This window comes from Falco rusticolus, chromosome 12 (assembly GCF_015220075.1).
Source record: "Falco rusticolus isolate bFalRus1 chromosome 12, bFalRus1.pri, whole genome shotgun sequence".
Classification (NCBI taxonomy): domain Eukaryota; kingdom Metazoa; phylum Chordata; class Aves; order Falconiformes; family Falconidae; genus Falco; species Falco rusticolus.
In genome coordinates this window covers 16275386-16297026 of record NC_051198.1, presented here as the reverse complement: position 1 = coordinate 16297026, position 21641 = coordinate 16275386, and the positions used below count along the sequence as shown (strand labels likewise).

The window sequence follows — 21641 nt, the reverse complement described above, 5'->3', positions numbered from 1 at the left end:
TTCTCAGAGGCATGTCCAGTCAGGTTTTGAATGTCTCCAAGGATGGAGACTCCACAAACCACCCTGCTCAACCTATTGCCAGTGTTTGACCACCTTCACAGTGAAAAAGTTGTTGTCATGTCCTCTGTTGCAAGTTGTGAGCATTGCCTTTCCTCCTGTCCCTTGGTACTACCAGGAAGAGTCTGACCGCATCTTCCGTCCTCCCTATCCCCATCAGGTATTTACAGTTGGGTAAGATCCTTTCTGAGCCTTCTTTTCTCAAAGCCAAATAATCCCAACTTTCTCAGCCTCTCCTCCCAGCCTTGCCCTGTCTTGATCAAGAAAAGTCTTCCTGAGGTGTCTTGGATCTCACTACGCTGGAACACGCATGAAAAACCTTCTTTTAAACCTCAGCCTTACGAGAGAGTCCAGCAACTTCCAGGCAGGTTGATAATCCATCTGCATTGCTCCTTGTGCTGACACTGGCCAAACACCGCTATGTGGGGGCTTCACTTGTGCCACATGAGACAGAGCAGAGAACACTGGACTCTTGCAACTGAATTCAAGACCTTGTTATGACAACACAAAACTTCAGGGGGATCAGGTCATAGACATCAGTAGGAGTACGACCATAAGGTGGTGTGTCTTTTTTAAAAAAATGCATCATTTGTTCCAGTTCGGGGTATCTGATGCAATAACCATGTCACAGCTTTCCTTTGTCACATCCTTCCCACATGACAGTGGAAACATCACTTCAAACGAGCATTCTGGATGCTCTCCTTTCCCCCACACTCCCACTCCAGCTGTGCTTGCCATTAAGCTTTCTTCAGGTTTAGCACATGCTTATTCTTTCCACTGGCTGCAGAATTTCTATAGTGTTCCTGTAGCTGCTCCTGCAGATTCTAGACCAAATTAAAAAAGTAAAAATAATTAAAAATAAAATCACCAAAAGCCTTCATCTGACAATTTTCCATCTCTGGCGTTGTACATTCAGGTCACTCCTCTGGGTTTTTTCTTGCCACAAAAGCTCTGCGCCAGGTAGGGTCTCCTCTCCACTGAATACATAACACGACCAGGCTACTCACACACGCTGCCTAGAGAGATAAGCCAGTTCTTGATACTTCACTGAGAAATGTGACTGTGAGGAAAGTCCAGCGATGAGTGTCACATCATGGGAAGGGGACAGGCAAAGGAGAAGGGAAGCCTCTCTTAATTCTTGTACACACTAAAGACATCATGGGGATGTATACCAGTCCTGATGGAAGAGGCTTTGGTGCCAATGCCTCTCACATCCTTTCTTTGAAAAAGGAATGGATGATCTCTCCTCCAGCATGACTCTGCCCGCCCCATGGTAACATACAGATCCCTCACTTGCAAGACAAGATCTAGGCATTGCAGGGTGGAGAGAAGGTGAGCCTGTTTCAGAAGGAGGGGAAATTCCCTATGTGAAGTGGAGATCTAAACCAAGATGAGGATGTCAGGAAAAACACGATTTCCATGTCAATGTGGTAGAATTTGGCCTCCCACAGCTAGAAGACCGGTGGAAAAGTTTGCTCTGCTGTGTAATTTCATCCTTCAAAACCAAATTACAGTAACTGCTGTGGACATTCCAGTGTCTGTGAGCTAATGATGATAAAAGGCAGTCGCAGCCAGCCAGTGCTGGGAGGAAATCAGGTGGGAGGCCTTGCCTCGCAACCAGCATTTGCAGGCAAGCAACGCTAAGCCTTTTCGAAGGGCGCTGTCAGCAGACAGGAGCTTAGGGAGCACTTCGGGCTGGCAGGAGGCAAGCAAGAACGTATCCTCCTCTTAGCATTTTTTTTTTGGGAGGGGGTGGAGGGGGTTATGCTGCCAAAGGAGCCGGTTTGACAAAATTGAGGCTGGGTGCCTCTGTGCACCGGTGTAATGGGAAAGCCCTTTGCAAGGCAGGAAATCCTGGAGGCACTCCCCTTAGAGAAAGCTTGTGTACCATCGGAGATCAAATGGGGACTCCCCATGCCCGAGGCCCTGTGGAGATAGATATTAAAAGATGATGCTCTCAGGTCCATCAGCATATTTGCTTATAATTGCCATGCCCCCCAGAATAACTACTTCTTTCTTTAGCCCCGCTAGGATGAGCACATGTAGAAAAAGCCTCTCAAAGGCTCCTCCTCTGTGTCATACTTGACCCCGTGGGGCACCCCAAGGCTGGTTCCAGATCTATAGCCCAAACCATCCTATGTTGACTTAGTGTCAACTTTCCTACGATATGGATTCCTGACTGCTGAGCTCACTTCACACAGGCATGTGCATGCATTCCCTATTCTGGTGACTGATACCTTCAGCATTGCCCATGACTTCACAAATCTTTTCATACAGCAGCCACAGAGCTTACTTTGACATCTCTCACCTCCTTCCCCATGGCACTATGAGAGCACACGGGTTGAAAAAATAAAAAAAAGGGGGGAGGGTAGGATTAAAAAAAGAAAAAAAAGAACAGGGGTCAGGGGCCAGCAGGAAGCCAAAGCAGACATTACTCCTAAGGAAACCCATGAGTAAGGAGCAGCTTGGACTGGCACCAACTTGGCTAGCCGTGACTCACCTAACATCTCCCCACCACCGTTTCTTTTTTAATCTGGATATGACATCCTCCTTTCCTAAAGTAGGGTATCTGTGTTCCTTCCACACCAGGGACTGCAGCTTTTCTGAGATGAACAATGGAATCCCATCTTAACCTCTTTCTTACTGCCAGTGAAGCAACCATGCTCTCCATCCCCCGTTTTCAGAGCAGAAGCTTTGAGTCCTTCTGGCTGAGGAAGTGGATTAGGGGGAACAGGGGAAAAAAAAAAAAAGAAAAAAGTAAAAAAAAAAATAAAGTCACCTCAGCATGTATTTTCTAGCTCTATCACTTTCCTTTTCGAAGCCAAGATGAAAGGATTAATGCATTATTTGCCTTTTAGCCCAGGTGGTCTGCTCTGCTAGCCTCTGCCCCATTTACCATTGTTGCAGCTAACAGCTGTCTGGATTGCAGCTGCTCTAATTAAAAACGCCCTGAAATGTGCTACAACCAGGCACCTGGCAATGCTGTACCCATTTGTTCACATTGAAGGAACATGCGCGCTTTTAATTGTTCATGGCAAAGGGAGCTTTTTAATGACTTCAATTAACAGAGAGAGAAGAACTCCAGTTAGCTCTTGCTGTACAAAAGAGTGTCCACAATGTCATTAAAACAAGATTTACAAGTGTCATAACTCTCAGCAGCATAGTCAACAATACAGCCAATCATTACAACTGAGCACCAAAGGAGAAGGGGGGGAATGTCACACCACTGAGGAACGGGAGGAAAAGAAAGGAGTACGATGGGGGAAGGTGCAGAGGAAAAAAGACGTCATTTTTTCTTTTCAGTCTAGATTGATTTTATTCTACAAAATGCTACTCAGTTAAAATTGTAAAAGCAAAACCATTTTAATATGTTCTTTCTTTCATAGCAGCAAGCTTTCTCTAACAAGCTTTTTGTTTTAGTGCAAATACTGTAGGCCTGTAATTCAGAAAAATAACAAGAACAGAAAAAAGACAACACCAGATAGAACACCTCAGAGCTGAGAATCTCCAGGACTGCAAGAACGATATCAAGATTACGATGAGCAAAGAAGGGTCCCAATTCAGCAGTCACCTTTAAGAACCTCCTTGGCAGAAACTATTTCACCGCAAATAAAAAACAAAAAAAAAAAAAAAAAAAAAGAAAAAAAAAGAACAGAAAAAGAGAAAGATTACGATCTAAAACTTTTGAGGGAAAAAAAAAAATATAAAAGATAATGGTGCCCCCAAACCTTCAATAATCCTCATTGTCGCCTGATAATGACTGACTCCACCTCTGACACCCATTTTGGAGACGCCAAATATGCTGCCAATGCTTTCAATTTGCCCCCAGGACAGTGGAATCAAAATCAGGCCCCTTCTGTTTCTGAGGATCTTAAAGTAGACTTCAGTGACACTAGTAACTTATCGCTCTAATAAAGATGCACTATCCCTTATTGATGTTACTTTGAACTACACAGTATATCAAGATATATACAACAGTTTATCCTCTCACTGAGCAAAAACAACTGGATACCTATTTTCTACACATTTTAATATGGTTTTAATATCAAGTAACCACAAACAAGAAAGTGGAATAACCCTTTAATCATACAGAATAGAAGGGGAACAATTAAGTAAAACAGGATGGGATTTTATTATTATCTTGTATTCTGAGATTTGTCCTGAACTCCACCTACTGTTCACTGAGGAATGATAATGCATCTTTAGAAACATATCTCTTTTTACATTTTATACAGACAACAACAAAACCCAGAATGTTTTCTTTAAAGAATAGGAAAAAAATTACTAGCCTAAAAAAAGAAGTTTGGAGTACTTTTAATGCTTTCTTTATTATATCCAAGTCTTGAACAGAAAAAAAGATGTAAACATGATAAATAAATAATAAAATATAGATTGTTCCCCCCACCTCTTAAAATGTTTGACTTGGCCTTCCTAATGAACTTGCAAGTGTCACAATAATAAGATTTCTTACATTTCAGAAGTCTGTTTTAGGATAAAAAAAAAAAAAACCAACCCCAACAAGAAAGGAAAAAAAAAAAAAAAAAAAGCAACAACCAAACACCAGGAAGGTGAGTTGGGAGGATGTTAAATTAATGGCAGGCAGATCTGCTAGAGCAGGCACAAGACGGCTGCCTGCCAATAAATAATAAGATACCAGGGAAGAGGGGGGTGTCTTAGGTTTTTGTTTTTTCTTTTCATTTAGGACGAAGGCCAGGTGGATCCTACATACAGTAAGCAGCAAAATTAAAGGTTCAGATGAACTAAATAGATCATTTAAATAATAATTATAAAAACACAACAGAGAGCTACTGTCCCCAACATGTTGGTCCCAAATCCCATCACACCACAAGCAGTTTGAGACTTACCCAGTCTCCACACCTACAAAAAAGGAATGGATGAAGGCAATGCCGCAACTGGGAAGGGGGAAGGAGGAACTAGGGAAAAACTAGAACAGCAAACATCACCTGGAAGCTGAATGTTTCCTTCAATGCAGCTGCTACTGCTCCTCCCAGTTTGGCATTGATTAATTTAAGATGTTATTAGAAGCTTAACTGGGCCAGTCACTAGTGGGCTGACCCAACACCACCTGAAATTCCCTGGGCTTTTTTCTACTGACTCAACAACTCTCGGTCAGACACTAGTTATAACAATTCCCACATCCCCATTACATGCAGAACATGGAGACACTACATTTAGGAATTGGCAGAAAAGGTACTCATGGAAAATACCACTTTGGGGATGGGGAAGACAGTCAATTCCCAAAAAGCACACCAGTAAACCTGAAAAGAAAGCAGGGCCAGACCAAAACAGCAGCAGAGCTCAAGTTGTACCTGTCTGCCAGAAACTAAACAAAAGTAAGGCTGATCCACAAAATACAGAAGGCAGGAGGCCAGTGATCCCAACACAGACGTCCTCTGAGAGATCTGAGGGACAAAACAGGCACGCACAAAGTATTTGGGTTTTTTTCCAGATAGTATAGAAAATAAAAATAACTCTTTTCTGGGCAGTTTTACATGGATCCCATCTGTTATGACAGGACAGGAAAGGGGACCGTCCTGTCCTGTCTCTGAGAAGGTCAATGACAAAGTAGCAGGCAGTGCGGCAAGGGCCAGCTGCGGCTCCTTTTGGCAATGATTCAGTGAGCAAAAGTAACAGCAGATTTTTGTTGTTCCACTAGAAGTTAGGCTAACTTGGGTTTGAGGAGGCACCTGACTCCCTGAAAGCCCTAGTAGCAATGGTCCTGATCTCCCAGGAGACAGCGATCCTGGTCAGCTAGCCTCCAAAGTAGCTGTATCACTTTAGGACTGACCACTTGTCAATGCCACTATCTGCTCAAAAATGGGTGGCAATGACATGCAGACATATTTTATTGAACAGATTTTTTAGATTTTAGATTTCAAATCCAGGCTGGTCCAAACAAGCATCTGGGAAAATGGAGACAGAGAAACAGCAGTTTCACCTAAAGTGATATCATCTACATAAACCCCTATGAAAACAGGATCCTCTGTGCTAACTACAGGAATTTTAAGGTCTACTTTATTAAAAAGGAAGTTTTGATGTTCATATAGGGACAAGAGAACTCCTTTATCATTTTACTTATTGTGTAAGCTCAATTTGAAATCTCTAGCACTGGTGTAATGATGGAAGTGTTTAAGCAATACAGAAAAAGCCTGAATCACAATCAGCTTTATGAAACAAAAAGATCACTCATGTCTATTTCTGGCAGGTTTGGTAAATATCTGGGTTTAAAAATAACAGTAATAATAAAAAAGCAAAGTCTGCCTTCAGAGCCAAAGTCATGTCCCTTTGAAATGATTCAAGGAATAGGCAGTGGCCAGGGTTTGAGGGAAGCCAGCCCTGCTGAGTAAAAGTCTGGATCCACAAGACTGAAGCCCCTTAATTCCCAGTGGAGTTGGTGGGGACTGCAGTAATTTAGCATTTCATGAGACTGGCCCTATAATTGCATATTGCATTCCTCCAGGTCCAGCCTGACCAAGAAATACCCTGGTTTCAGTTGATTAAAAAAAATAATACATATATATATATATAAGAACAAGAAAATCTCACACCAAAATAAATAGCTGCCACCACAGCTTCGACAGGCAGGACCAAAGAGACATCCCCTAATGGCTTAGCTGGCAAGCCTGGCAATCCTAGTGTGCACGTGGTCATGGTTTGTCAGTGCCTTGACATCAACAGGAATTGAGCTTGACTCCAAGTGGGAACATATTACACAGATTGCTGTTTTCAGTAGTGAACATCAGTGCTGGAGAGCTTGTGCCCTCTGTGAGCACTTAGTAGTAGCAGTCAAGCCCACAGGTTGGAGAAGACAAGGACCCAGGGCTAGGAGAAAAGCCCTCTGATTTGGTTTTTTTTTTGTCTTCAGGCCAATCAACCCCCAAAAAATCAGATCAATTACAACGCAAAAATTACAAACCCTAAAAAACCTACAGAGGCCAAAGACCAAGGTGCAAATAATGGTAATCAATTTTTCCTCTGCTGTCAATTTGTCATTCATAACCAGAGGTTATCAGAAGTTCTGCTCTAGTTCAAACAGGTCATCACTTCAACCACGCCATTCCTGCTTGGTCAGGAGTGCCTTGTGGCCTGTGCTGGAAGGCTGGACCACTGCCTTCTCCCCAACCTTGGAAACTGGGAATCTCTGAGCAAACAACACCCCCTCGTATCAACTGGTAGATGCGTGCTGCTTGCTTTCCCAACAATGGAAAAGTCAGCAAGAATACAGCCAGCTAGTTTCACCCTCTTATCCACTGACAGTCTCCATCCTAGATTTATAGGCATGTGGTGCCACCTCTTTTTCGGTAGCATGTTCTGCAAATATGGCCAAGGGGAGGGGAGGATTTACTAACAGGAAGAGATCGGCTTCTGAGTCAGGAGCCCTGATGGGGAGGAAGATGCAATACTCCCTAGACAGCAGGCAGCCCAGGAAAAGAAAACAACAAGCAGTAGATTTGATATCCACCAAACTGGGATAAAACCCTGCCCAAAGACACTGGTAAGTGCCAGCCCAGCAGCTTTTCTGATGCTACTTTGGCCCTGAGATGCTAACTTGTTTTTTGAGGAGTCCAAGGGGATAAATGTATCTTCATTTTAAAAAAGAAAGGCTTCTACATGAGCCTCCTGCTGTCTCTGTTCACCATCTCTGTGCCCCAGGCCAGAGTTACAGGCTCTGTCTTTGCTGCTGAGTCCTCGGGCTCCTCTTGGTCCCCTCCTCTCCCAGACCTTCCAGCCACCCCTCTCCTGCCTGGGCAACCCTGTGTTTCCCACAGCCTGTCCCAAAAGGAAAGATCCTAACAAGCCTTTAAAGTTCAGAGCAACTGGATGAAATGTCATGGGATCGACAACATTGGAAATGATAAGCGCAGAGAGAGAGAGAACGAGAGAAAGAGGGAAAGAGAGAAGTTGCAAGATCAACTAACCAGAATGATCTAAGCACAGAGCACAACTGATCAGATCAATTCATAAAGGGAAGGGACGACTAGCAACCGCCTGCAGCTCGCCTTTAGTCCTGGCCAGGGGTGCTCCCCAAGTCCACTACGGCCGTGAAGAGGTTTCCATAGGCAGTTGCTACAGAAGGGACATCACCCTCTCCAAACAGTCCTGGTGCGTCAGTCCCACCCTTGCCGTTTCTTGCCTCCAGGGAGCTGGTGTTGGTCCTCACTCTCCTTCCTGGAGCTGCAGCACTTCCCCATCCTTGTTCTTGCTGCCCTTGTGCTTGAACGATCCCATGCCTGTCTCTAATCCCATGGAGGGGGGCTCCCCCCATGGTACTGGGGGGGATGTAACACACTGGCAAAATGGGGGGCCGCAGGGGAATTACAATGCCAGCAAGGTGGGAGAGTTCAAGGAATCCGAGGACTGGTCACCACTGCTGCTGCTCCTCCGGTGAGCTTTGGAGCAGGACTCGGACGGGGAGAGAGGAGACTCCTGATCCAACACATTGGGGTAGGTGAACACCAAGTTGGAAGAGCCAGGAGTGATGGCTGGTGTTGAGGTCACCACGATGGGAGTGTTGAGTGCCTCCTCCCCATAAAAACCTCCAGCAATGCTGATGGGCTTAATGACAGACCTCTGGCCTTTGTCAAGGACCAAAGAGGAAGATGGGATCTCTTCCTCCACAGGCTCCTGCTTCACCACCACCGCTCCGCTTGCTCCAGTCCGAACACTCTGGAGACTGCTGGATGGTGGGCTCCGACGTTCCTCAGGGCTGATTTTGCACACAGGGCTATGAGCCACGAGCATAAACTCCAGCTTCTCCTTCTCCTTCTGGAGCTCAGCGATCTCCTTTTGCAGCACTGACTTCTCCTCTTCCAGCACTTCAGTTTCCTGCAGACAGAAGTGGAATAAGTAAATATCATAGGCTCTGGAACTGCTCCTCACCTGGAACATGGCCATCAAGTCCAGTTCCCATCTGGCATGGGCAGATACACCCCAGACTCTTCATGAGCCAAGCAGGCACCAGGTCATTGCCAGCTGAGCATCTTGTGTTTCATGTGCCTACCAGTAGGCTATTCCCAAACTCCCCTGATCTAGGGGTTATAAATAGTCTTCTCATGAGCTTGCCTTAATTTTCTCATGGCCAGCTTCTATCACTCTGTCCTGGCCTATGACTTCACCCTTCTCTCTTGCTGTCTGCCTGACAGACACCCTGGCAGAGCACACTCAGATCTCCTCCCATTGTTTTTTGTCTTAGGTAAGTCATATTCTTTTCACCTAGATGGAGGCCATGTACAGCAATCTCTAAACTGTTTCCGTTATTTCTGTATTCTTTCTGCAGTGAATATTCCAGATTAGGTCTGACACTTGCCTGACTCCGGCACAAAGGTGTAACACTTTCATCTCCACTGGGTAGTCCCTTGACACACCCCAGGATTAATACGTTCTTTCCCATGGTCACATCACACTGATGGCTCACAGTCAATCTGCGAGCAATTAGTACCTTCCTGTATGAGGAGCTCACCGTTCCAAAGAACTCGCTCTCAGTCCTTCAGGATACGACCTCCCACTTTGCACTCCTCTCACTCCTATTACTTTAGTCATGACAATCCTTAAATTCTTCCTATAGGATGTTCTGCCCCCCCTACACTGAGAAGACCTCCCAAATTTGAGTCAGCAGCACGTTTCACTGGTGTGCTTTCACTGCTGCTGTTGCACTGCTTAATAAGATCATCAAATAAAACCCGCCCCAAGCTAGTTCTTAAGCAGGAGAGCTGGAGTCTTCCCTCCAGCCTCTTTCAACACATCCCATCCTTGACTCCACTTCAGTCAGTCCCTGGCCTCACCGTTCTTGTGCTCATCCCTACCTTCTCCAGCTTAACTAGTTATTCCCCCTGTGGGACCAGACTACACGTCTCTGTGGTGCTTCCTTTGTGCAGGAAATCAGTTACCCCCACCAAAGAAAGGTTAGGCTAAAGGATGTAGCTTTGATAGGTAGCCAAAACATCTGCCTCATTTTCTGCTGCTTTCAGATGATCCTATCATCTTCAGTGCTTTTGTCTTCAAAACCTGCCTTTGAGGCACACAGCATCTTTATTTCCACTTATGGAGGGAGACCAGAGGCAGGGAGACTCACGCTAGTTGGGAGGTTAGAAGGGAAGAGAGCTCCTAGGACATTTTGGGCGGTCAGCACTGGGAATTTAGGCTCCTGAACTCTGGGCCTGAGCCCTGACCACCACTGATATAGGAGCAATGCCATAGAGTGACCTCAGAAGGGGGAGGCAGCGTGTATTTTGTAGCATCTTCCCCAAACATACTAGCGGAGGGAGAGCAATGCCCTTCAAGCTGGTCCAAAGGGTGGGTGACAAGGAAGGAGAAATGTATGCAAAGCACATACCGCCTGGAGTTTCTCTGTTAGCTCTCGACGCCTGTTACGACACTTAGCAGCTGCCAGCTTGTTCCTCTCTCTCCGGATCCTTCGCTTCTCTTCTTCCTCAGGCGACAGCTGTGGGCAAGTGCCAAGAAAACCCACAATCAGATCTGAGCAAGGCATTCCTTGAAGTTCGTGAGGATTTAACCACAAGGCAAAGGAAAAAGGCCTGATCCAGCAGGATGCTGAGCACTCCCCCTCTTCACTGATGTCAGCAGAAGATGAAAGCACACAGTATCTCTGCCTGCACCAGGTCTTAGTAGAAGGGTGAGGAGAAGATGGAGCAGGGAGCAAGGGGGAAGATTGTGTAAGAGGACAGTGAATCTGCACCAAGGCCAAACAGATAAAAGATGCTCTCTGATTGTTTCACAACTTGGGTGGTACATTAAGCAAAACCAGAGCATGATGTTGTAAGTGCCTCTTTCTTGAAAGAAAATATCTGCTGCTTCCCACACAAAAATAGTTGTTAGCTTGAAGGTCGGCGATGGGGTGGAAGGGGAGACAGGAAAATCATCAGAGCTCCCATAAAGTCCATGAAGCAACAATGATTTATACCACCCAAAAAATCTGACCTCAGATTTTTGAGCACTCGGCAAGATAACACACTGTGCTTCTTGCATCAGCAGGCAAGGCTCCAGTGATATCAAGGGCTTCCTGAGGCCAGCTGACATCCTCACTGATGTAAATCAGGAGCAATTCCATAGAAAGCCATCAAGCGACACACTTGCGAAACCAGAGGAAGCAAGTAGGAGCCCACAAGATCTGGACAAGCCAGGCCTAGATTTTGGGGTTTGAGACGAGGTTTTAGAAATGCCAGCAGCGGCAGATAGGCTTGCACCACTGCCAAGGCGGGGGATTCGGTACAGCAGAGCGTGAAGAGGGCCAGCGCGGCCGGGCTCACAGCTACGGCACACGGCGTGCAGGAGCTGGCGCTGCCACGGGGACTCAAAGCACACAGAGGGTCAGCTGTGCATCCCCCTCCGCTGCAGACCCACCTCGTGCCCTGCACTGGAGCTCACCGGGCTGGTGTGTGCTGTTGGCCCGGGGACTGCAAACAAAAGTGAAACAAGCACCCTGAAAAGCACGTGTCAGATCTCACGTAGCGCCAGCAGCAAATATAAAGAAAAACCTTTTCATAAAAGCTTTCAGTTTTAATGCCTTTGGAGGCTGTCAAAATCGCAGATGAGACATTCCCCCTTTCACTGTCTTTTCTTTTTAGCGTTAGTTTTACTCTAACCTCATTCTGGTTTGTTTTGGTTTGCTTTATTTCCTTAATTTCGATCTTTGCCATTTCAGGGGGTTTACTTCAGCCTCTGTGCATTCACCTCGCTCAGTTCTGCTTTTTTTATTCAGGATCTGGTCCACGCCTGCGATTTCACCTGCACGCAGCACAAGCGCCCAGATGCACACTGAATGACAACAAGCACTTCTAGGACTTCAGGACACAGGTTTGGGGCCTGAAAGCTTTTCTTTTCCGTCAACAGATCACAGCACTCCATCTCAGGGTGGGGGGGTACCTCTACCCTGCTGGGCAGCAGCCAGCGGGGGTCTGGCAAGTTCCCCCGACAAAGGACTCCCACAGGCATTGCTCTCCCTGCTGCAGCTCTGCCTGCTCCCTTCCCAGCCTGTATATATGCGGGGTGAAAATGCATTGCACTCAAGAGTCTGCAGTACAGCAAAGTGTTAAGCACGCACACAGGTTCTGGGCTGACCCGGGGCATCTGTGTAGAGTTTAAGAGCCCTTTCATGCTTTAGAAGCACAAACCTCAATAAAGTATGTTGGGACTGAAATTTTTCCTCCCAGGGCCTTCAGCCATTTTAAAATTATTTGCCTCTGAGGCTATGCTTTGCAAAAATCTCATAGGTGGGGCTGAAGCCCCTAATCTGGACGTGCTTAACTTACAATGGGTCTAAAAAGGAATATTCTGTCAGCAGTTGCTGGATTTGTTTGAAAGTGGTTGCATTTGGCACTCTTCATGCCCCTGCTGTACGTGTTATCTGTAGCTTGTCCAAGCCCAATACGTGCATTCGCTGGCAGTAATGTTCATCAAAACAGGGTCTTTTCATAAAGCGTTACACAACGTTTTCCAAAAAGGCACTCCGATGTGGTGTTCAAAGCACCAGCAGCAGAAACCTGAGCCAAAGAGCCACGGTAAAGCGCCCGGGTACTGCCTTAGCACACGTCTAATCAAAAGGACTTGGCTTTGAATGACCCACAATGAACGGCTTGCAAACAAGCCACAGGCCAGGAATTGCTTGGCAGGCATCCTTCAGCAAATAACTCTGAACAACAAATAAAGTGGAGAATATGGTGATCTCTTCACGGCCAATTTGTGAACACAGAGGCAGCATTTGTCAAACAAATTAGTTGTTGCTAATTATTCCCCCAGTTCTCATGAGAGCTTCCCTGGCTTTGGACACCAGCCCTGCACGAAGGGAACCAGGAGGTAGCTCCGGCTGGTGGAAAGGGCTGGCACATACCGGAACCACCACGGCTGCTCCATCCTTCCTCCCAAAAAACGGGTCCTCAGTGCACCCATACCAGCTCCCTACACAGAGATGCGGCTCACTCTGGGCAAGTGACTTTAACCCCTTCCCTGCCTCTTAGGTCTAAACCAGACAGCGACCCCACATAAAATAATCAGACTGTGAATCAAAACAGATGACGTGGAAGTAAAAGTAGGGCTGGTGAGCCTTATTAGAAACAGACCTCATGCAATAGCGTGGGCTTGGGTACTGAGGGTTCGCAGGGCGTCTCATTACACCGCTTTGCAGCAACTCACACAACCGCTGCTTGGGAACAGTTTGGGGAGATCTAGATTATTCAGATTTTTTTAAAAAAAAATTAAAAAATTAGCCTAGCACTGTGGATAGCTGTTCACCGGACAGCCCTGGAAAAGGCTGTTTTCTACTAAGAAGAATTCACAGGGCTGTAAAGATTTCCAGAGGACAAATTGCCTGCATCTAGTCTGCCACCCTGTCCCAGCACAAGATCCAGGGTCCTGGCTCGATAGTCCCATCAGGAGGCTAAGCACAGGGCAGTAGTAGCACAAGCTAACCCATCCCAGCTGTGAAAATGCCAGTGGGCTGGGAGTAGAAACATTTCTGCTTACCCCCACCTCCCCGCTGTAAGGAGATCAAGCGATTGCATGTTTGTTGCGGAAAGGTGGATTTAGACCCTGGATATCCAGAAGGATCTTGCTACTAGAGTCGAGGTGCTCTGGGGAAGCTGTTCCTCCCTGCACGACGCTGTCTGGTACTGGTGGTATCCCCCAAAAATGAGACTGGAGCAGCGCTAGCTGCTGCAGAGCAGACATAAACCAGCAGTTGATGTAGTTTGGTGTCAAATTCGTAAAGCACCTACGTAAAAGAACCTCTGCTGGCTCAGAGGTTTCCTTCTGCCTGGAGTGGCAGAAACACTCAAATTGAAACCCAGGGCTCGACTTCAGAGTTGCACCTGCTTTTGAAACTGAGCCGCAACGCGGCCCAGCAGTGCGAAACGTTTGATGGAGATTGGGTAAATCTTGCCATACGATGAGAAAGCAGCAATAAAATCACCCTCCAGCTCACACCCTACGTCAGCCTGAGAAATCCCAGCACCTGTACAGTGCAGGGGACAGCCCTCAGCGTTCCCCCGTGGGGCCAGGGGATCCCGAGAGAGGGCGGCGGGGCGGGGGAATGTCTCTGTACACCTCTTTGAGGCACCCCCAGATGCTCTCCCCACCATGGTTACCTGCTCATCTCTTCGTCTCCGGCCCACTGTGGTCCCGATGGTTTTGATGACCCCAGGGCGCTGAAGGGCCGTGTGTCCAGCCACGGAAGACAGCGGGGGCAGCGGGTGGCTGTAGGGGTGCGAACGAGAGTAAGGGCTTGACATGGAGGTGATGACGGTAGGCTGGACCATCCACTGCAGGTCTTGGCTGGTTGTGATGGCGTTGATCGTAGGGATAAAAGCACTGCCTGATCCTGGCATATCTACTCGAAATTTCTAGGAGGAAAGGCAGGGCAGAAAAGGGAGAGAGAGAGAAGAGAAGAAACCATCAATGAAAGCAGAACATAAGCGGCTACTCAGGAAGCAGCTAGGCCCTCAGGAGTGGCACCAGCGAGGATCAAAGCAGCACCTGAAGCAAAGGCACCAGCTGCTGGCGCCTCTGCAGCAACCCGGGCTGCCCCTGCCTGGCACAGACCCCCAAGGAAGGTGCTGGGCTCAGGCCCCAGAGCAGCCCTACCCTCTCCCAGCCCCCTTCCTCATCCCCCCACACACCCCCAGCATCCCCTACGCCAGCCACTCCTCTCGGGCAGCGTCCCCACCGCAGCCACCTCCCACCCATGCCCACCGCGCCTTCCGGCATGGAGCGAAAGGGGAATTAAGGAGTTTCTAGAAAAACACTTCTCTGCCAGTCCAAAGAAAAGGAAGAGAAACTTCAGCTCTGAAATGCTGTTACCAAGCAGAGCAAAGCCGCCTTCTGCCAAAGGATTCCCCTGAAATTCGGGCTGGGTCCGCACCGGGTTTGGTACAGCAAGAATAGCAGCTTGCTTCTCGTTCGGTGGTTCTGTGCTCGTCACACACACAGGGCGAGAAAGCCGGCCCTGGGATGGTTACGTGCGAGGATATGTATTTTAATAGCAGCCTATAAAATAAGTCTTAGGATTCAGATCGGACAAGTTCCCTGCAGCTCTCTGCACTGTCTAGACAAAACAAGGCAGCAGTAAAACCAAGGCAGCAGGTAATGATCTCCTCCAAAATACATGTACACCTTGTTTCAGACAGAGAGGTAAATCCATCTGGATAATATGCTGGCACTAAACTGCAAGGAAAACAATCGCTTGTCCCCGGAGGGAGAAGTAGGGGAGAAAGAATGCTTTTGTCTATGCGGAGCTCCTTCGGGAGGCTTTCAATGGTTTGACTCAGTTTTACAGACAGACATACCAGCCATTCTCCAGCCATCGCAGGCAAGGGACAGGGCTTGTAGGACCAGCAGCTGTCACTACCACCCATTTGTAAGCCTTGAAATGATCCTGTGAAAAACGTGCGTGTTCTTGGGTCAACAAACTAGCTTCGCAGAGAAGCGAGAGCCCTTGCATCAGCCTGACCTCAGCTCAGGTAAGCGTCCCAGATAAGGGCCTTCAACACAGATTTCCTTTTCAGGGTGTGCCTAGTCAAGCACTTTAAGAGCTTTGTTAAACCAAGGCTACTGCAAATAGCATTTCACATTCTGATAACTACAGGCCAGTATTAGCCATAAGAAAGTCCAGCTGCCAAGGCCTGGAGACCAGGAGATCCAGTCTTAATACTAACAAATGCCATCTTACAGCTCTGGACAGCTCAAAACCTAGCAAGAAAGGATGAGAGGGGGAAGGACCGTGAATCAAGTTAAGCAGGTGGGGGAATTACACAGACAGGGTGACACTGGCACTAAGACCTTGGCAAAAGCCCCACCAGCACCTCAAAGATTCACCTGGAGCTCGAGCCCAACCGAGCCTCAGCATACCTACAGCTCAGAGTGCATGCCATCTTTGTGACCTCTCCCAATTAACTACAGAGATCCAGAGCTACAAACTGATGACACTACAGGGGAATTTACAGGCACAAACGCCCTTCTTTGCTCTGCCCAGTGTAGGCTGTGACCACATGGCACAGGAGAGGATACCTTGATGCCTCCACAGCCATAAACACAAAGGACCTTAACCTTGCAGAAGGGAGGAAGTGTGAGACTAGTTGAACCGCAACTGCTCAAGTCAAGGGACACAAGTTCTGCTTCCAGCTCCACAAGTGGTTTCTGCCATGACTTTTATCTACCTGCGCCACCATCCCTCCTGTACCCAAAACGCAGAGAAGAGAGAGTCCTGTCGCCATTGCAGGGACACTAGAAAGCTATGGCTGCAAAACCTTCACAGATCCTTTGGTGCTTTGCTATGAGAAGACACCTCTTGCATTCCAGAGCAAATGACCCTTTGCTGCAGTTCCAGGTCGCTGCAGCCTCCAACACCCAATGACCTGCTAAAAATTCCCATCGGAGGTCGGGAGAGTCAGATCCACCACCAAATCAGCCACATGAGATATAAGTGTCTTGACACAAAGATCAGGCTCCAAGTTATTGATAATGTGACTATTCCGCTTGCAATCACTCCTGTATTCAGCCTAGGACCCTTCTCTAACGCTGTCTCCTGGACAGCAAAAGGGATCTGCTCAGTTCAGCCACATCCCTCGGCAGCTCCACGGTGCTGGTTTGCTTGCAGACCCAAGGGAAGAGACTGGCTGCACTGCAGTCCCTGCCTGTGCCATGCTCCATCTCTGTCACCAGCTTCCTTTCTAATCCCTCAAAACATCCTTAAAAAATTTTTAAAAAAAATCCCTCCAACCCTTATTCTGTATTTTCCAAAGGCAGTATTTTTCCCAGATAACTAATTAAGGGACATGCATGCTGCTGTAACAGGCTGAGCCTTCAGATACGGGAGGCTCAGGCTACCACTGGGGTTTACAAAGCATCGCTTCCTGACCGGTCAGGCTTTCCCCACATACCTCGCCTTACCTGCTAGGACACTGCACTGGATCAGTTTTGCCATGCCAAAATGCTGCTAGCTCCCACTCTACCCAGTGACCATCCGCTCTGACCCTTGGGACACTGCTGGTTCTGGTGACAGGACCCGAATTCCCTGCCACCTCCCCTGCACAGCCCCTTTGAGCACCGGCCTCCTCACAGCAGAGCTCCAGACCTTTCCTCAAACTGCAGCTCCAGCTTTGTTGTCCTCCTCCTCCCCTCAGAGAGCCTCGATCCCCTTGCCAGCCCGGCAGCACCGGCTGCCCTCACCCACCTCCCCATTTCTGCGCTTTCCAGACTCCCTCCTGCCATTTCCTCGCCCAGGACACCCACAGCTCTCCTCTCTTGACCCGGGAGAGGCTCCTGGAGGCGTCTCCCTGCCAGTTCTTGGGTTTTCTTATCTACAAAGAATTCACTGTGCTACAGAAAAGACGGGGCGATAGCCAGATTGCAGGGCTGCTCACGCAGCACGCACTCAACCACAAAGCCACCACTCTCTTCCTGACCCAAGCAACACACAGATGAGGGTATCATTAAAAAAAAGCAACAACTAAACAGCGAACAGAAAGAGTCCTGTCATTAAGAGTGCCAAGAACTGAGGTCAGTCTCTGCTCTGCCTTAAAGATATGGGGTTGGATGGGGGCCTCCCCTGACCCATGGTCGAGAGAGTTCCCCAGCGAGTCCTGTCACAGGCAGGGACAGGCCACGTTAGCAGGTCACAACATAGGAGCACGGGCAGCATGGAAACATTTCAGGGTTCTGCTCTGTGGTTCCCTTCATCTTAACAAGGAGTTTCTATACCGCACCCCATCGTGTCTCTGCTCCCCTCTGGACCTTCACTTACACCCGTAACTGCATGTGCTGAGCAGCAGCAAAAACTAGTCCAATGGCCACGAGAAAAAACAAACCCAACAACAAAACCACCAAAAAACCATCCAGTAACAACTACTCAGGTATCAAATATAGGGTGTATAGGATGTATCCTATAATAAATACATGGCCCCTGATGGCTGTCCCATGTTGAACATCTCCTCGAAGGAAAACTGCACACAGTGCTGGGGTATCTGAGGGGAAAGTCGACCAGTCTGAAAGAGTACACAAACTCTTCCCATTAAAGTCTATGTTTACCACATGGCAAGTCAGTGATTAGGAAAATAGCATGACACGCAACTCAAAAGAAAAATGTTCCAGTGCTGTGTTGTATGGGAAAAATAATTAAAAAGCATCAAAGTTTTGGCTCAGAGACACAGTTTCCATTTAAACATGTGACTGATGCATCTTTTCTTGCTTTGGGAAAAAAAAAAAACCCAACACACTAAAGAAAAAATTTCTACAAAGCATGTTTTCTGTAGCGATAAAATTCTGCAGATCTCTCTAGACCAGAATCGGCAGAACAGCCTGACTGCTAGGGTAAAGGCAACGCTTACATTTGATCCTAATCTACAACATCTGTAAGGATCAAGGGAAAGACAACGCAAAAGGCCTTGAGAAATCTCCCGGATTCTTAAAGAAAACATTTATGTTCTCGCTAAGCCGGTGTCCTGCGCAAAGCCCCGTTTCAGATAGTAACCCTAGAAACTGGGCTCTGGCCCCCGTATCAAACACCACGCACGCCGGCTGCCCGGGGAAGATGTACAGTCCCCGAAAACAGAAAGGGGAAAACCCCAAAACAGGGGTCGGTCCCGGGCAGCCCCCAGGCTGCGGCCGCAGCAGTTTCACCACCTCCCGCAGCAAGTGCTTGAACCCAGCGCAGCTGCTGCGCCGGGGCAGCAAAGGGAGAGCGAAGGATGTGCAGCTTGCGGGGCGTTCCCAGCCTCTCAGCCCCCCTCCCCGCTCCCCCACCTTGTCCCGGCGTTTACTGTAAACCGGGAACGAGCCGGGGCCGAGCGAAATCCCTGGAAGCCTCGGTCCGCAGCCCGCAGAGGGCACCAGCGAGATGCGTTTGGAGCAGGCGGGGAGCGGCAGCGAGTCATTTCTGGTAAAACTTCTTTAATGTGAGGAATGTCACGGGCTGGTACGGTTGGCAAAGTTTAAGATTGGACTTTTTTTTCTTTCCTTTTTTTTTTTTTTTTTTTTTTTTTTTTTTAAATGATCCTATGACTTCTCGATGCGAAGACAGCAATGCGCTCACCCTGCCAGTTCGCTCGTACGGGCCACACAAGAAATAATAATATTGTGAGGAAGGGGGGGGCGGGGGGGGGGGGGAGCCCAACTCTGAAAAAGCGGAAAAAAAAAAAAAGTGAGGCTGGGCCAGCTGATGTAAACAAGTTATGAAATAACCCAGGTTTGTATAACTGGCCCGATTGTGTAATGCCTTCCCCAGAAGTGGTGGAGTTAGTCGATGTAGGCATATAAGCCGTTCTGAGATGTTGTCTCAGGAAAATGATACAATAAAAGAAAAGAAAGCCACACACCCAAAAAAAAACCCCAAGCCACCCGACCAGGCTTTTCGGTCCGCGAATTCACGCCGCTTCCACAGGAAATATCTGCCATTCTTCCAGCGCCGCCCGGCAGCGGGAGCGTGGGGGGCGCGGGGGGCGCCCCTGGAAACTCCCGCCCGGGCAGGAGCCACCGGCCGCGGGGGCGCGGAGGAGCAGCGGGCCGAGCGGAGCGGAGCGGCGCGCCGCCGGGCCTCGGCTCTCCCCCGTGGGAAGGGCAGAGCCAGTGTCACGGCCGCGGAGCCCGGGTTTAGGGAGGGGGTCAGGGGGACACGGGCGAGAAGCGGGCAGAGCGCTTCGGGCAGAGCCCGCGTCAAGCCGTCCCCTGCGCGCGTGACGGCGGCTGCTGTCGCGCCTTGGAAGTAACTCGGGCGGCACCTCCCGAAGTCCCGGGGAAGGCGGCCAGACCCACCGGCGAGCCCCGGGCAGAGCCCGATCGCTCGGGCAGGGCCGGCAAACAGGGGGCCAGAGCAGCTCCCGGCGAGAACAAAAGCAGGAAGGAGGAAGAGTGCGATGCGCCGTGTATTCGCGTTACCGGCCCCGGAGAGGAGTCGCCTGCAGGAGCACTTTGATTTCCGAGCTGGCCCCGGCCCGCCGCTGCGGCGGGTCCCCGGGCACCGGGCGGGGGCTCCCCACCGGCACCCGCGGGCGCCGCTCCACCCGTGGTGGCCGGGACGGCCCGCCGGGCGCCTCCTCACCGCGCGTCCCCGCTCGGGGCAGGCCGCTGCCTCCCGCGGCACCGCCGGCCCCGGCCCGGCACCCCCGGCCCCGAGCGGAGGGGAGCTCCGCCGCGCGTCCCGCCCGGCAGGGTCGCGGCTCTCGCCCCGCGGCGGGGCGGGCAGGGAGGGGAGGAAAGCGGCGGGGGCGCCGGGACGGGACGAAAAGGGACGAGACGGGCGGCTGCCGGCTGCCCGCGCCCCGGCACCGCCTGCGCCCCCGCGGACGGCGCCTCTCCGCCGGGCGCCCGCGCCTTCGCCGCGGAGGCAGCGCCGCTCCCCGGGCGTGGCGGTGAACTCCTGCGCCGGGAGCGCTCGCAGCGGCCCCGGAGGGACGGGGAGAGGGGCAGCGCCCGGCCCTACCTGCTGGGCTGCGCCGGTGGAGTAGGTCTCGGGGTGTCCCGGGGAGCCGCTGCTGCCTCTGGAGGAGGTGTCGAAGTTCCCGGGATAGTCCTGGTACATGGTCCGAGGTCGGGCCGGGGGAGCCGCGTCCCCGCCTTCCCGCACCGACACCCGCCGCTCCCTCGCCGTCTCCCCGCCCCCTTCTCCCTCCCGACCTCTTCGGCGCTTGCCTCTCGCCTCCCAAGGCTCGCCGCGGGAAAGGGGGGAAAAAAAATTTAAAAAGGGGGAAAAAAAAAAAAAAGGCTTTGGAGGGGAGGGAGAAGGGTGAAAAAGGCTTAAAAAAAAGGGTGGTGAAGAGAGAAAAAAAATAAAATAATAAGAACAATAATAGAGGAGGCTGAGGCAGCGGCGAAGCGCCGACGGGACGGGGCGGGAGGCTCGGCGGCGCCGCGGGAGCAGAGCGGTGGGCAGCGCGCCCCGATGTCCTCTCTCCGCGCTGCCCGGCGCGACTCGCCCCGCCGGCGGAGCGGCCCCAGGGGCTGCAGGCGGAGCGGCTCCCCCCCCCCCCCCACACACACACACCCCGCCACCGGCCGCCCCTTTTCCCGGTGCCGGGTGACTCAAGCGGGCCGTACGCCCCGCGGCTCCTCGGTAGGGCGAGCGGGAGCTCCGCGCACCCGCGGTGACTCAGAGCAATGGCATCGCCCCGGCCCCACTCGCTTATTATCCGCCCGCCGCCGCACCATGTGCACTCGCACACGTCAAACCCGCGGCGCACCGGCCCCACCTTGCCAGCGCGGAGCCTCCCACCTGCCACCGTCGCGGGGGGGGGACACGGGGAGACGGGGATGGGCCCCGCCCCCGCCGCGCCCGCCGCGCCGCCCCCGCCGCTCAGCCCGCCCCGCCCGGACCGCGCTCGGCGCGGGTCCGGGCGGGGCGGGCTGAGCGGCGGGGGCGGCGCGGCGTCGTGTTCCCGTCAGGCCCCACCTCCCCCCGCCCCACTTGGTCCCGTCCGCTGTCGCACGTTGCCAAAAATGGTCATTTGCGTCGCACGACGCGAGCGCGGGTTTCCTTGCCGCGGATGACGCGCTGCGAGAGGGATTCCCTGGCCCGGCCGCCGCGATTTAAAGGGGCAGGCACACCGCTGACAGGGCGGCCG

General features: G+C 50.5%; 1 protein-coding gene across 1 annotated transcript; it reads right to left on the bottom strand.

Moving 5' to 3' along the window:
• Positions 1-4066: 4066 nt before the first annotated feature.
• Positions 4067-21274, bottom strand: FOSL2 (FOS like 2, AP-1 transcription factor subunit). The gene is made up of 4 exons (XM_037405717.1): positions 20504-21274; positions 14178-14432; positions 10412-10519; positions 4067-8904 (listed from the first exon to the last, which is right to left on the bottom strand). The coding sequence occupies exons 1-4, from the start codon at positions 20600-20602 to the stop codon at positions 8395-8397; spliced, it is 972 nt and encodes a 323-aa protein (XP_037261614.1). The 5' UTR covers positions 20603-21274; the 3' UTR covers positions 4067-8394.
• Positions 21275-21641: the final 367 nt, after the last annotated feature.

Excerpts from the sequence above, each read along its gene's own strand:
- FOSL2 (XM_037405717.1), bottom strand. The coding sequence starts at position 20,602 with ATGTACCAGGACTATCCCGGGAACTTCGACACCTCCTCCAGAGGCAGC. Across the intron at positions 10,520-14,177 it reads GGAGACGAAGAGATGAGCAG|CTGTCGCCTGAGGAAGAAGA; the intron begins GTAACCATGGTG and ends ACTTGCCCACAG. Across the intron at positions 8,905-10,411 it reads TAACAGAGAAACTCCAGGCG|GAAACTGAAGTGCTGGAAGA; the intron begins GTATGTGCTTTG and ends TTCTGTCTGCAG.